This window comes from Stegodyphus dumicola, chromosome 5 (assembly GCF_044657685.1).
Source record: "Stegodyphus dumicola isolate Sdum_Otavi_A_Nest chromosome 5, ASM4465768v1".
Lineage (NCBI taxonomy): Eukaryota > Metazoa > Arthropoda > Arachnida > Araneae > Eresidae > Stegodyphus > Stegodyphus dumicola.
The window spans coordinates 151,652,115-151,665,430 of NC_140772.1; the positions used below are offsets into that span (position 1 = coordinate 151,652,115).

Genomic DNA, 13,316 nt, shown 5'->3' on the forward strand with positions numbered 1-13,316 from the left:
TCTTCTTAAACATCATCTGAATACGTCTTCTAAATGCGTCTTTTTAGATACCGTCTGGATACGTCTTCTGAATGTGTCTTAGATATCTTCAAGATCCGTCATTCGAATGCGTCTTCTCAAAATCATCTTTTTTAAGCCGTATTTCTTCATACATTTCATCCTTAGACATCATCTTCAGTCTTCTTAAATTAGTTCACGTCTTTAAAATAATAGTCCAAGTCCATTAGTCAAATCGGGAGAAATTTGTCAACCTGGGAAAAAGTTTATAATTAGGAATCATCAAAATTGGTATTTCATTATCAAAGATCGTCTGTCCATGGTTTCAGGTATTCAGCACAGGTACTAGTCTTGAAAGGTCCTTCGGTAAAACCAACCTTCTCCACATCGTATGTGTCATTAGGTTTCACCTTGGTGATTTTGTATGGACCTAAAAACTTAGATTTTAGCTTTATACCTGGCCCTAGTTGAGTGCGTTTAATAGCTACCATATCATTGATCTTGTATTTACGAGGGAGTTTTCGACTTCGATTGTAAGTCTTTCGATTCTCTTCCTGGATCTTCCGAATCTGCTCTTTTGCCTCTTTACGTAGATTTTCTCTAGACTCGATAAAATCCTTCTGGATTTTAGCTTCTATTAGTTCTTTAATCTTCCTGTCTTTATTCGTCTTTATCTTCGTACCAAACAAAAGCTCAAAGGGTGTTGAATTGATACTCCTCTGAAAAGTCGAATTAATTATTTGCTGGACATCATTTACGTGTTTGTACCATTTCGTAAGGTCATCTATAGCCAACTTTGAAATGACTGATATGATAGTGGAATTCAACCGCTCTACTTGTCCATTGACTCTTGGTAATCCTGTTGTGATTAACGATAGATGAATATTTTTCTTAGTACAATAATCAGCAAATTCTTGAGAAGTAAATGCAGTACCTCTGTCAGCTACTATATTGCAGGGATTTCCAAATAATGATTTTTGAATTTCAAGTTTAGCTATTACTTCTTCACTAGAGGTGGTTTTATTTGGATGTAACCAAACAAATTTTGTAAACGAATCAATAACCGCGAAAATGTATTTATAATTCTTGTTAGAACTCTTCAAAGGTCCTAAATGGTCTATGTGGTAAGCGCTTAGAGGAATATCTTCTTTAGGTAAAGGATGTAATAATCCTTCCTTCTTTCCAGATTTCCGGTTGGCCAGTATACAGGTAATACAATTTGCGATACATTTTTCAATTTTCTCTTTCAATTTAGGGATATAAAAATGTTGTCTCACATGTTCTTCAGTACGTTTGGCAGCAAAATGACCTCGTTCATGTGCGTCTTTAAGTACTTCAATTTTCAGAATCTCAGGTACTACTTCCGCAAACAATAATCTTCATATGGCTTAGACTTCAAAACTTCTTTTATAACTTTTATATTTTCATCAGTTTCTTGAGCTTGAATTATTTTAAATGTTATACCATCTTGAATTACCATACATACAGGATTTCGACTAAGAGCATCCACATGTCCCATACGGGTGCCAGATCTGTGTTCGATTGTGTAATCCTAATCTTGTAACATTAATGCCCATCTAGATATTTTAGTACAAATGTCTTTCTTGCTCATAGTTTGTTTGAATGCATTACAATCTGTCACGATTTTAAATGGTATGCCTAATACGTACACCCTGAATTTTTTAAGAGCTTCTACTACTGCTTTAACCTCTAATTCGTAGCTCGAATATTAACGTTCAATGTCTGTCGTTTTCCTACTCATATAATAAACCGGATGCATCTGATTATCAATTAAGGATTTCTGTAACAGAACCGCACCATAACCGTCAGCACTAGCATCAGTGTGTATTTCGGTTTCTGCTTTCGGATTATAAATACACAAAACAGGTTCTGATGTCAATATGCGTTTCAATTCGTTAAAAGCATAAAGTTCTTTAGTTTTGAATTTAAATTTAGAATCTTTCTTCAGTAAATCACTAAGCGGTTTTGCAATTAATGAATAATTAGGTATAAATTTTCTGAAGTAACCAATTAAACCTAAATAACTTTGAACATCTTTTACACATCTAGGTTCTGGAAAGTTAATTACTGCTTTCGTTTTAGAAGAAGAAGGATATAATTTCCCATCTTTAATTTTGTGTCCTAAAAATTCGATTTCGCGCTTCAAAAATTGACATTTCTTAATGTTTAGTTCTAGTCCATATTCCAATGCAGTCTGTAATACGCGTTTCAATTTTTGAATTCCCTGAGCTTCATTTTTGGAAGGAATAATGATGTCGTCCATATAGATTACAACAATATTGTCCTTTAAAAGATCACAAAATATATCGTACATGTATCTTTGGAAAACACTTGGGCTGTTGGCAAGACCGAACGGGACCCTCAGAAATTCATACTGTCCGTTTTGTGTCACGAAGGATGTGTATTTTCTACTTTCCTCGTCCCCTTCAGCATGAAAAAATCCGTTCTTTAAATCTAGTGTTGTAAATACCATTGCTGCTTGTAATTTATCAATAACATCATCAATTAATGGCAGAGGAAAGCGATTGCGAATTATTTTTTTATTCAGGCGCCAATAATCCACTCAAAGTCTCCATGAGCCACATTTTTTTCTACTTAGCATGATATTACTTGCGTAATCAGAACAGCTTTGTTTAATGATTTGTTTCTCCAACCACTCCGAAATCTGTTTATCAATTTCACGCTGCTCAGCTGGGGGAAAGCGTCGCGGCGAGCAATAAACCGGAAGTTGATCTGTCAGCACTATTCGCATCTTCAGGCCAGATGTTTTTATTTTATTCGGCTCATAATTCCTTACTAAGTGTAGTATTTCATTTCTATGTACTCCGTCTTTGATATGGCTTAAATCAATTTCCTCGTCATTATAAATATCACGAATGCACATCAAATAGTTTTCAGGTTGCAATTTTCTAATTTCGACTCCTTTTTTATTTACAGTTAATTCCCCTTGCCTTATAATATCAGTACCAATGATCGCTTGTAAAAACATTTTGTTTTCTGCAATAACACAAATATTTGATCGAAATGAAGAACCATCAATTTCGAATTCACCTTCAAATCTTCCTATAGGCTTAATTTTCCCATTACCAAACCCCGTTAACTGTAGATCTGCCGACTTAAGTTCAGGAGAACCTATCTTCTTATGTGTATCTTCTCGGATTAACGTTACCTGACTACCAGTATCTATTAAAGCATCAATTTGCAAATTACCCAAATTAACAATTTTATGCATTTCTTTCTGACAAGTCTGAGTTATTGGAGTAACAGCTTTAGCATCTTGGATATTTTTAGATGATGTTTTCGAACAATCTACGGCTTTGTGTCCAAACAAATTGCATTTAAAACACTTAAATCCTTTACTCTTATTGTTACAAAAATTAGACTTATGACCTAAACTTCCGCAATTATAACACCTTGGCTCTTTAATCTTACTAGGTACAGCGCGTGTTTTATTTTGTGTGTTAGTACTTGAATAACCCTTATTCTTCGTATCTGGAACGCGAATTTTCTCATAAATTTTTAATTTCTCTTTGAATTCAGAAATAGTTTTACAACCGTACAAAACAATTTTGTTACTACTCTGATCTGGTATCCCATTGATTACATAATCAAGAATTGATGAATCATCAACAGCGACTGGCTATTTCACGCATGGCAATTAAATATTCGGAAAGTGATTCACCAGGTTTTAAGTGTCGTTTCTGTAACAAATTATGAAATTGTGCACTGTTTATTTTAGAACCAAATTCAGATAAAAGATTTTCCTTTAATTTGTCCCATGATATGATACCTTTCAAAGACCTAATAAATACTTTAGCAGAACCAGCAATTTTTTAGCAAACACAATTTTCTGTAATTCCGATAACTTAAATAATTTAAAAGATCCTTCTAAATCACCAATGAAGGATTCAACTGGATATGTATCAGTGCCATTAAATTAAGAAACAGTTTCTAAAATATCACGAAAATGTAAGGAAATATTGCTAGGCATTATTAATGTTTTCATTCACTGAGTTATTTATGGGAGGTGATTCTGACAGGACAGACTTAATATCATCATTTTTATCAGAATCATAAACACTTTCATTTTCAGATAACTCATCATTGTCATCACTTTCGGATTTTAAAAGCTTAAAATCACAAAGACTATTCAATATTAAATCACAGTTTTTATCAGGATTTGAATCATAATTAAGATGTAACAAATTTCACACAGAAATAAAATCATTTGCAGTAAAAGTTTTAAGTAATTTTTGTTTTGTTTCTTCAATATTAAAATCAGATGGAAAACCACAAAAGTTACGCAATCTAGCTCTATTTTTTCGATCACCTAAAGTTCCAAACACAATTTGATGTAAAAGTTTAATTGACTTAGTAGGCCCAGTCTTTAAAGAATCTGAAATTCTAGGAATAGAATTTAAGGTAGTCATCTTAATTCACAGTATCATAGAACACTATTCTTAGAAGTAACAATGTGGAAATAATCGAAACAAAACTTACTTATTTTGTAATATTCATAATGCTTCTTCCTAGGCTCATACCGGCCTGAGCGCCCAAATCTGTAGAATCGGTACTTACTGTCTAGGAATATGATGTTCGTAAACTTACTTCCAATGTGGCTGTCTAGGGGCTAATAAACTAGTCCAATTTACAAATAACTTGAATATTTAATGAAACATGAATAGTTGCTACAAACTACAAAGTAATTACATACATAGAAGGAAATAGATGAGATTATTTACAAACGAAGAGAAGGAATCGCATTTTACAAGCAAACATCTTTGAATCGCGTCATCGTCTTAATGGCGGAATCGTCTGCCTTCGTCAGCGAAAAAGTGAAAGATTTCCTCTCACAGCTTGTCGCGTCATCCGATTATAAATGAACGATGCTAATCCACATATATGAACAGTAATAAAGATTCTGCTATTTGTTTTCCTTCCTGGTGTAGCAATTTTAATGGTCAATAGTATAATTATGTGTTTATAAGTATGTTTAATGAATTCATAACATTGTGAATTTTCAAACAAGTATGAAATTTAAATTTACCTTTTGATTGCTAGGCTATATTGGGTTTTAAAATTTTTTATTTTAGTTGTTTTATAAGAGAAAGGTTAACAAGTTTAGTATGTTTAATTTTACATGCAAATCATTTTTCTGAGCAATAAATTTATGTAAATTGACATTTATTTATAATTTTACAATATTCATCGCAGATGCAGCTGCAACAAAAAAATCTGCTTGTGGAACGTATTGAAAAATTTGCTTCTGAAAATTTGGTAAGTTTGAAAGGTCTGAATTATGCATATTATTTTTTAAAAAGTGTAAAAATATAAGTTAATGAGCTTTATATAGAAATATGTTTTTTATGTGTACGCATTCTTTTGTGGACAGGGCAATAAATTTATAAATATTAAAGAGATTATTGAAAATCGTGAAAATTTAAGTCCAGTGAAAGAGGAACAAGAGAATGCAGTTCATGTTGAAAGCTTAAAAAAAATTGAAGAATTGCAAAAAGCTGTACATAATCTGCAAGAAGAAAAAGAGGTAAGATAAATGCTCATTTGCTGCTTCTCATTAAAAAAAAAATCAAAAGTATCAAACTTATTAACTACCTAGCTTTCTTTTATGCTTGTGCTACATGCCTGAAGTGATATAAATCAAATTAGTGAAAAGTTAGACTTTATCTAATGTAAATAGAAAAATATGTACTAAACGCCAAAAATATGTTGTTTACATTTAATTAAACCACACTAATGTGTTATTTTTCAAGTAAAATAAGCATTAACTTAAGCTATTTATGTAAAAGCCTACTCCTTTTTCAGTGCTCTAAATGATCAGTACAGCTGGTCTCTCATTTAACCCGTTTAGGACCAGCATCATGTATATGCAACGCAACAATTCCACTCCTACCAGCCAAGTGTCCATATATGCGATGCAATGATTCTGCTCCTACGAGCCCAGCGTCGCATATACGCAACATTAAAATGCAATGATTTATTTGAATTTTTAAAAGCCAGTAAGTGGAGCTAAGTGGTAATTGTTTTCACATAGGTTGATTCATATGGCATTTGACCTTCATGTACTGGCATTAGTTTCTGTTTTGTGCTTCTGGTTTTGAGAGATTTATTGAAATAAACAAACTGGAAATCACGGCTTTTTATAAGTGTGCCTGTGAATTAAAGAAGCACAAGCGTTTTTGTTTTATTTTGTTAGGATTTTTTTTTTTTCCTATTTATTTTGAAACTCAACATAAGCTTTCTTGGTTAATTAAAAAGTAACATTGCAGCATTATTACAGAAGGCGAAAGACTATCAGCTTTCTCGATGTGTAATGTGTCTTTCTCACATTTTTTAGGAAAATTCCAGCGTTTTTGTTTTTCTAACTCGATTTAATAGGTTATTATATATAATGCTCTGAATGGTCATTATATATAATGATGCAGGTATTGTATTTTGGTATATAATGTATTTACTTTACATATAATGTAATTATATATAATGTATAGATTGACATGATCAGTAATGGATATCCCGCCAGTTGGGGTCTTTCCTTGATCACTTTCCAGTCATCGTAGATGCTGTTTTCTAATATAAACCTGATGTCACATAGGGTTTGAGGATGAAATATTTTTGAGTGTCTTTTGAAGAAGTTTTGGGATATGTGTTGGGGTTATATTCAGTTTCATTCCGTTAGCCATGGCTAAGAGACCTTACTTAAAAACTTAAAAATTCGTCCAAACTCACCGGACACTCCACCTTTCCATCTAACTGGAATACAGTTTCCGAAAATTTATGTTGACGGAAAAAGTAGTAAAAGTAGGAGAGGATGCTTTGCTAAAGCAAAGGAAAAGCGAAAGATGCACATAAAACGTATTTTGAGTGCAAAATATGCAAGGTAGGACTGTGTGTCAATCCTTGTTTTGAATTATTTCACACACAGCAGAATTTTTAAATTGGAATTTAATTACCTACAGGTAATTCTTGTTTAGTTTTTATTTCTTATTTGTAATTTCTTTTTATGTTTATAGTGCATATTTCTGTGTGTGTAGTAATCATTTTAGTATTTTGCCTGTTTAATTTATTTCTATTGATGTGATATTTTTTATATTAATACACATTAAAAACAAGTACATTAAATACGCAACTTCAAAAATTGAAGTCATAATATCAAAATGCTGATAACATACAATTTTTTTTTTTTTTTTTTTTGGTAAACTTAGGCTGGTAGCGACGATTCATTTCAGCGGGTCCGGTCCCGTGACTGCGCTTCGTTCTCCTGACACTGGTCCTTAAGGGGTTAAATTTAGTTTGTTGATTATACATACCTTTATTTAGTTGCTACTTATGAGAACAACTTAGCTACTGCCTTTCAAAACTGACCCTCTAATCAGCTGTCTGTATCACTTATACTTAGAACCAGCCTCATATTTACACATTTGAAGATAAAAAGTAAATTATGTAGCTATGTTTGATAGATATTATTCAGTAGTATCAATAGTTATGACTAAACAGGCCACAAGATTGGCTTGATTGCAGCTGATCCACTGATTAGGATGTAAACTAGGGATCATTTGGTGATGAAAGGAGATGCTGTAGATCATCTGAGTTATCAGAAATTACAAAGTGAAATGCTGAGATTTATCTGCTATGCCAGAGAAGATATCATTTGTCACCCATTGACTTTATCATTATTAATTTCCTTTCATCATTATTAATTAATTCATCACAAGGTCATAACTTGTTTCTAGACAAAAACTGTGATGTAAAATGATTAGCTAAAACAGGGTTTCTTAAACTGTGGGTCATGGGACCTCCAGCAGGGAGTAGCCAAAAATTTTAGCAGTTTTGATATTTCTGTAAGTTATTACAATACATATTTTTACAATTACCAAATATTTTTACACAATGTATCTGAAAATAGATAAAGATAAAACAATACAGATAAAGAAAAAAATGAAAGCATTTCAACGCATTTTTTACTTCCTTGTACGAAGTAAAAGGAAGTATTGTAATCGCGATAAGTTTCAGGCAGCATGTTTCAACGAAACTATCCATTTTGATCGCTATCGAATGCAATTTAATGATGTTTTTACGTCATATTTGTACGTAAGGACAAAATAAAAAACTCTTTTCCTCCAAAAAAATTATAAAACTGCTTTAAAATGAATTCTGAAGAGAATTTTTCGTGGCATCTGTACGAACGTGCGTGCGTACGTACGTATCTCGCATAACTGAAAAACAAGTAGCCTCAGAACGTTGAAATTTTGTATATAGGACTGCTATAACATGTAGATGTGCACCTCGTATTTAGGTTGCAATCGGCCGCACCAAACGTATATAAATATATTTATAGTATATACATTCACTCTGTTAGCCGGCTCAGTGATCTCAGTTTCTTTACGCTTATATGTTTGAAAATTGTGCATTTTTTGCTTTAAAAATGATTGAATTGTGTTGTTCTTATCTTCCAGTTAAGGTTTTTATGCCTTTAGTAAATCTGCAAGCAATATTTGTACAATTATCAACAATTTAAAAGCTGCTTAAGTGCGGTTAAGCCTTAAGTTTTAAATAACATGGCAGACATATTTGTTTACATTTGAGACTGCAGAATAGTAGATTTGTTGCCAATCTAGCGAGACTAAGCTTCGCAACAACAAAGAGAATGCCTTCATTTATTATTACGAATTAAATCATGCTTAATCCTTTCTGGAATTTTTTCGAGGAAATAAGTGTTTAAGATTTACTTTGTAATTTTAATATGGGTATTTTGAGTTTTTATGTATTTTTGCCTTGTCGCAAAGTGAGAACTGAATTAATTGAATGAGAAATACTAAATCGTCTGTGAAAAACTGTTTCTTTTTTGTTTTGATTGCTTAATTTCTTTTGTACATCGTTCTAGATTTATTATAGTATTTGAATAGAACATGGGGCAACGTTTAGGTAATTCTTCAAATGACCTAAATTTTGATCATTCTGAGTTATAATATGAACGAAATATAAGGCTATTAAGTGAACCTAGCGCCAGAGTGTCGCTATGGTAAACAAGTGAATTTTTTTAAGAGTGCATTTATTCTATTGTGGTTTATGTGCTATCGATGATGTAGATTTAATTCAATCCAATAAGCTTAAATGAAATGCAAGAAAAAATGCATATAATTTAATATTCCGTACAAAGAAGTCATGTGGTGTACATATCAGATTTTTTTATGATATAAACGTTCATTTTCCTTGCTTTGCACCTGACGCTGTCATTTTGTCTGTTACTTATTTAAAATTTTCACATTTTTTATGTCTTAAAATTACAAATTCAAGTTAATGACCTAAAACTGCAATAGTATATTACAGTACAAGTGAAAAAATTGCCAGTTTCACTCATGCGTGAGTCGGATTTGCACAATACTTATGAGGTCTTACAAAATTTTTGTAAATATTATGGGTTCCTGGGGGTCGCAAAAAAATCTCGGTTATAAAAAGGTGTCATGACTAAGAAAAGTTTTAGAAACCCTGAGCTAAAACAAAAGTAAAATAACACAAAAATTAGTGAAGCCTAAATTTAACCGTTTAAATTGATTGTCTCATAGCTTTTCTAAAAAATTTAAATTTCAAATTTTAAATTTCATTTATTTACTCTAATTCTAATGTAAAGTTACAAATTTTCGCTGCATTTTTAATCTAGCATAAGTCTGAATTGTAAATTAAACCATAGTGAAATGTTGTTGATGGTAAAGTAATATCATTTGTTATTATTTCTTAGTTTAATTGTGTCGAAGCCATTAGAATTATTGACATCAGTAATGTGAGATTACGTCTATTACTTTAAAATTAGTAGCAAATTTCTAAGGAAGATATTTATTGTTGATTAAGACAATGATTATACTGCATTTATTTCCTTATTTCATTACTTACAAGAGTTGTCCAAAAATTAAGTTTCCCAAATCGCCAAAAGATGGTACTGCAAAAGGACTGAAACTCAAAGGTACAAGCAGAATGGTTTGTGGGTGGGGCTATCATATGCAGCAGTTGTAATTTCCCCGATTGCATACATTAATATTGTTATGAAATGTACAAGCGTGGTAAAATGGCTTCCCCACAAAGCAGTTTTAGGGTTGCCATAAAATGGCAAGGGACGCCAGAGTCGCCAAAATTGACGATATACCATGCAGGGATGGAGAACTTTCTGGAATTAATTTCTACCGGTTTAGCCCAGAATGTTCTCAAACACAAGGCAAAAGCTATATAAACCCTGCTGGTGTGCAGTCAGAGAGTGTGCCTCATGTATGGCAAGTCAGTGTGTCCCAAGTTAGTCCATGCGGAGTGGATCGAGTTGACAGCCGAGCAGCGAAAGCAGAGTGGATCGTCGATGCACCGAAGGAGTCTATTAGTGTATCGCGGTTAATGCATCATCGAGAGAGCGTGTTGAGCTTCGGAAACGATTGAACCGAAGAATCGGGAGCTGTACTTTGTGTGTCGTGGAGTGCATCTCGAATTGTAGCGTGGAGAGTCTCGAGAGTATGTGGAGTTCCGAGAACGGCCGAGCAAAGTTGGGAGCTGTACTCTGGTGCTTTGCAGTGAAGCTGTCTCGACTGTTATAGCCTGATAGTGTGAAGGCTGTGTCGCTGATTGCGTCAGCATATTTATAGTAGTTCTTCGACGACTATAAAACGTGATTTTGGAGCTGTCCTGATTAATATTGGCTAAATAAAGTGTGTTTCGATATTCCATCAAGTGCTGTCGTCGTTATTCTCTCCAAATCCACAGTACCCTCCCGTATGAACGTGAAGGAAGAAAATAACGTAACAACTGGTGTCAGAAAAAAAAATGTAACAATATCATTATAGTGTGCAGAGATGTTTCATCTTCCGCCAACTGTGCGGGGAGGTACGTGATAACGTATTTGAACACACAGAAGGTAGCCATGATTCAAATCTATCATCAATTATGTTTAGTGTATGGACCAGATAGAAGAGCAAGCAGATGGTTTGTCATTGGTCTTGGGATTTTTCCATAGGTGGGCGAAATGTCCATCCCTCATCCATGGCCTTGTGGAGCAGATGCTGCAATGTATTCTTCAGAATTGTCACTTTATGCTTATGGAGCTCAGTAGTAATTTCTTGCAGTTATCGCAAACTGTCATACATGAAATCATCAAGTTTTTCCAGAAATTGTGAAACAGGTAGGTGCCAAAGAACATTACGCCTGAACAGCAAACAAAACGCTTGGGAGCAGCATTGGCTTTTCTGAAGTGATACTGCAATGAAGGCAACGATTACCCTTACAGGATTGTTATTTATGGGTGATGAGACGTGGTCAACATCTCATTATCCATAAATGATGAGATGTGGTCACTTCATTCTAGAAACCAAGCAGCAAACGATGCATTGGTTTGTGAATATACTTCTGAACATTTTGTGTAATTTGAAAGTTCTTTATTTTCTATCTCTTGTTTGTTGCAAACAAAACAACTTACTTCTGCTTTGCAGTCTTGCGCTAAATGATGTGAATTTAAACATTTATAAGCAAGCACTTTTCTTTCTCAAAATATCTCTATTTCGCCTAACAATAAGCTGGAAAGGAATCTGCCATCATTCTTTTTGAAAGACCAGATGTGTTTTTCATTGCAGGGAGGGAAGATTGTCACCAATCTGAGTTTTTTTTTTTTTTTTTTTTTCTTTCTGTTGCAAAATCGTTGACCTTGTGCATTCACAGAATGACAGTTCTATGTGTAAAAATTTCGTTAAATCTTTTAATTTGTAATTGATGCTGATATTTTGTGTTCTATTAAATTTAAGTGTCAATTTCCAAGCCTGTAATTTTAGAATCATTGAATAAGTGCTGTAATAATCCGATATAACATCTAATACTTCAAGACATCTTATCTGTATTTGTACTTTATCATTCAAATTTCGAATCCTTTTTTATCATGTGAATTTTTTAATGGGTCAGCGCTCTGCAAATTATTCATATGAGCATTTATAAAAATGCCTGTCCTTCCAAAATGATCGTTCAAGATTTGAATTTGTTGAATCATAATATTTTGGCGATAATGAAAATTCTTGAACTCCACTGGCAGCTAAATATGCCTTCAGGTAATTAATTTTTGTACCTTGTTCAATCATTCATTATTATGGATTGAAGACTTAAAACTGTTCCAAATATTAAGCCACTGACTACTGTCTCCATAAAATATGAGAATCAAAAGTTTTGGTAGTTTAACATTGGTGTACATTTTGCATTTACTGAATGTTTAGTGTAATTAAGCCACTTAAAAAAAAAAGTCCTGTATCAAAACTGCTGAAATATAAGCATTCAAGTCATTGTTAAGTTTTTTTAATAAGTTTCTTAAGCCTAAATTTTCATAATTGTTTCTTCTCGCAGCATTGTTCTGCAATTTCATATTCATTTTAAAATTTGTCTTCACTCAAAACTAATTCAAATTTTGCATCGGTATTAAAAAGTGCATAGGGTTTAACATTGAACTGTTCTAATAAAATTCTGCAAGCTAACACTAACTTCTGATTTATCTGATTCACTTTCGATTTTTTTAAATAGTTGCATAATGGCATTGCTTAAGATACTCCTTTCTTTTTTAATATATCTGCTTTGTCTTGTGACATTTTCTTCTTAGATTTCAACACATATACAAATATATGTTTCAAGAACAAGAAGTAATTAACTTGCATGTAGAAAACAAAATTATTCTTCTAGTAAATATTTGAAGAACAAGTATTAAAATCTTCAAACTTATTACTCAACATTCAAATTCAGTTTATTAGAACTTCAAAAACCTGGCATGCCTGTTTGAGCACCATAAAATGTCACATCAGGTTCTTCATTACAAAAAGGTAATATAAAATTCACTTACTTGATGCACATTACTTGATCATCACTTACTTGGTAATGTTGGATACTCCAATAAACTTGTTCGTAATGTTGGGTACTCCAATAAACTTTTCTTCATAATAAGTGGAAAATTGGCACAAGGTTGGTAATAAACATTTTGAGACAGCTATCTCTTATAATCACATTTTAGCAGCTTTTCCTAATGCAGAGTCCCCTCCTTCTCTCTACTCAGAGCATGTTTGAATTCAGTTTTGTTCCCAGATCTTAATCACAGAAAAATAGGCTGCCTATTTTATTGGTGTCATAATAAAAAAATATTTTGCATATTTATCATTGTGTGGTGTTGAAAAAATATCTTTACTTCCTTGTATGAAGTAAAGGAAGTATTGTAATCATGAAAGATTTCGGATATCATATTTCAATGAAAATATCCATTTTACCACTATCGAATGCAGTTT

General features: G+C 32.8%; 1 protein-coding gene across 5 annotated transcripts in view; it reads left to right on the top strand.

Moving 5' to 3' along the window:
- Positions 1–13,316, top strand: part of LOC118200204 (uncharacterized) — a 196,060-nt gene that overhangs the window by 72,561 nt on the left and 110,183 nt on the right. For all 5 annotated transcript variants that reach the window (XM_085817224.1, XM_085817221.1, XM_085817220.1 and 2 more), the window contains exons 9-10: positions 5,233–5,295; positions 5,411–5,563. In XM_085817224.1, coding sequence (XP_085673350.1) covers positions 5,233–5,295; positions 5,411–5,563 — 216 coding nt within the window. The remainder of the gene's footprint in view (positions 1–5,232; positions 5,296–5,410; positions 5,564–13,316) is intronic.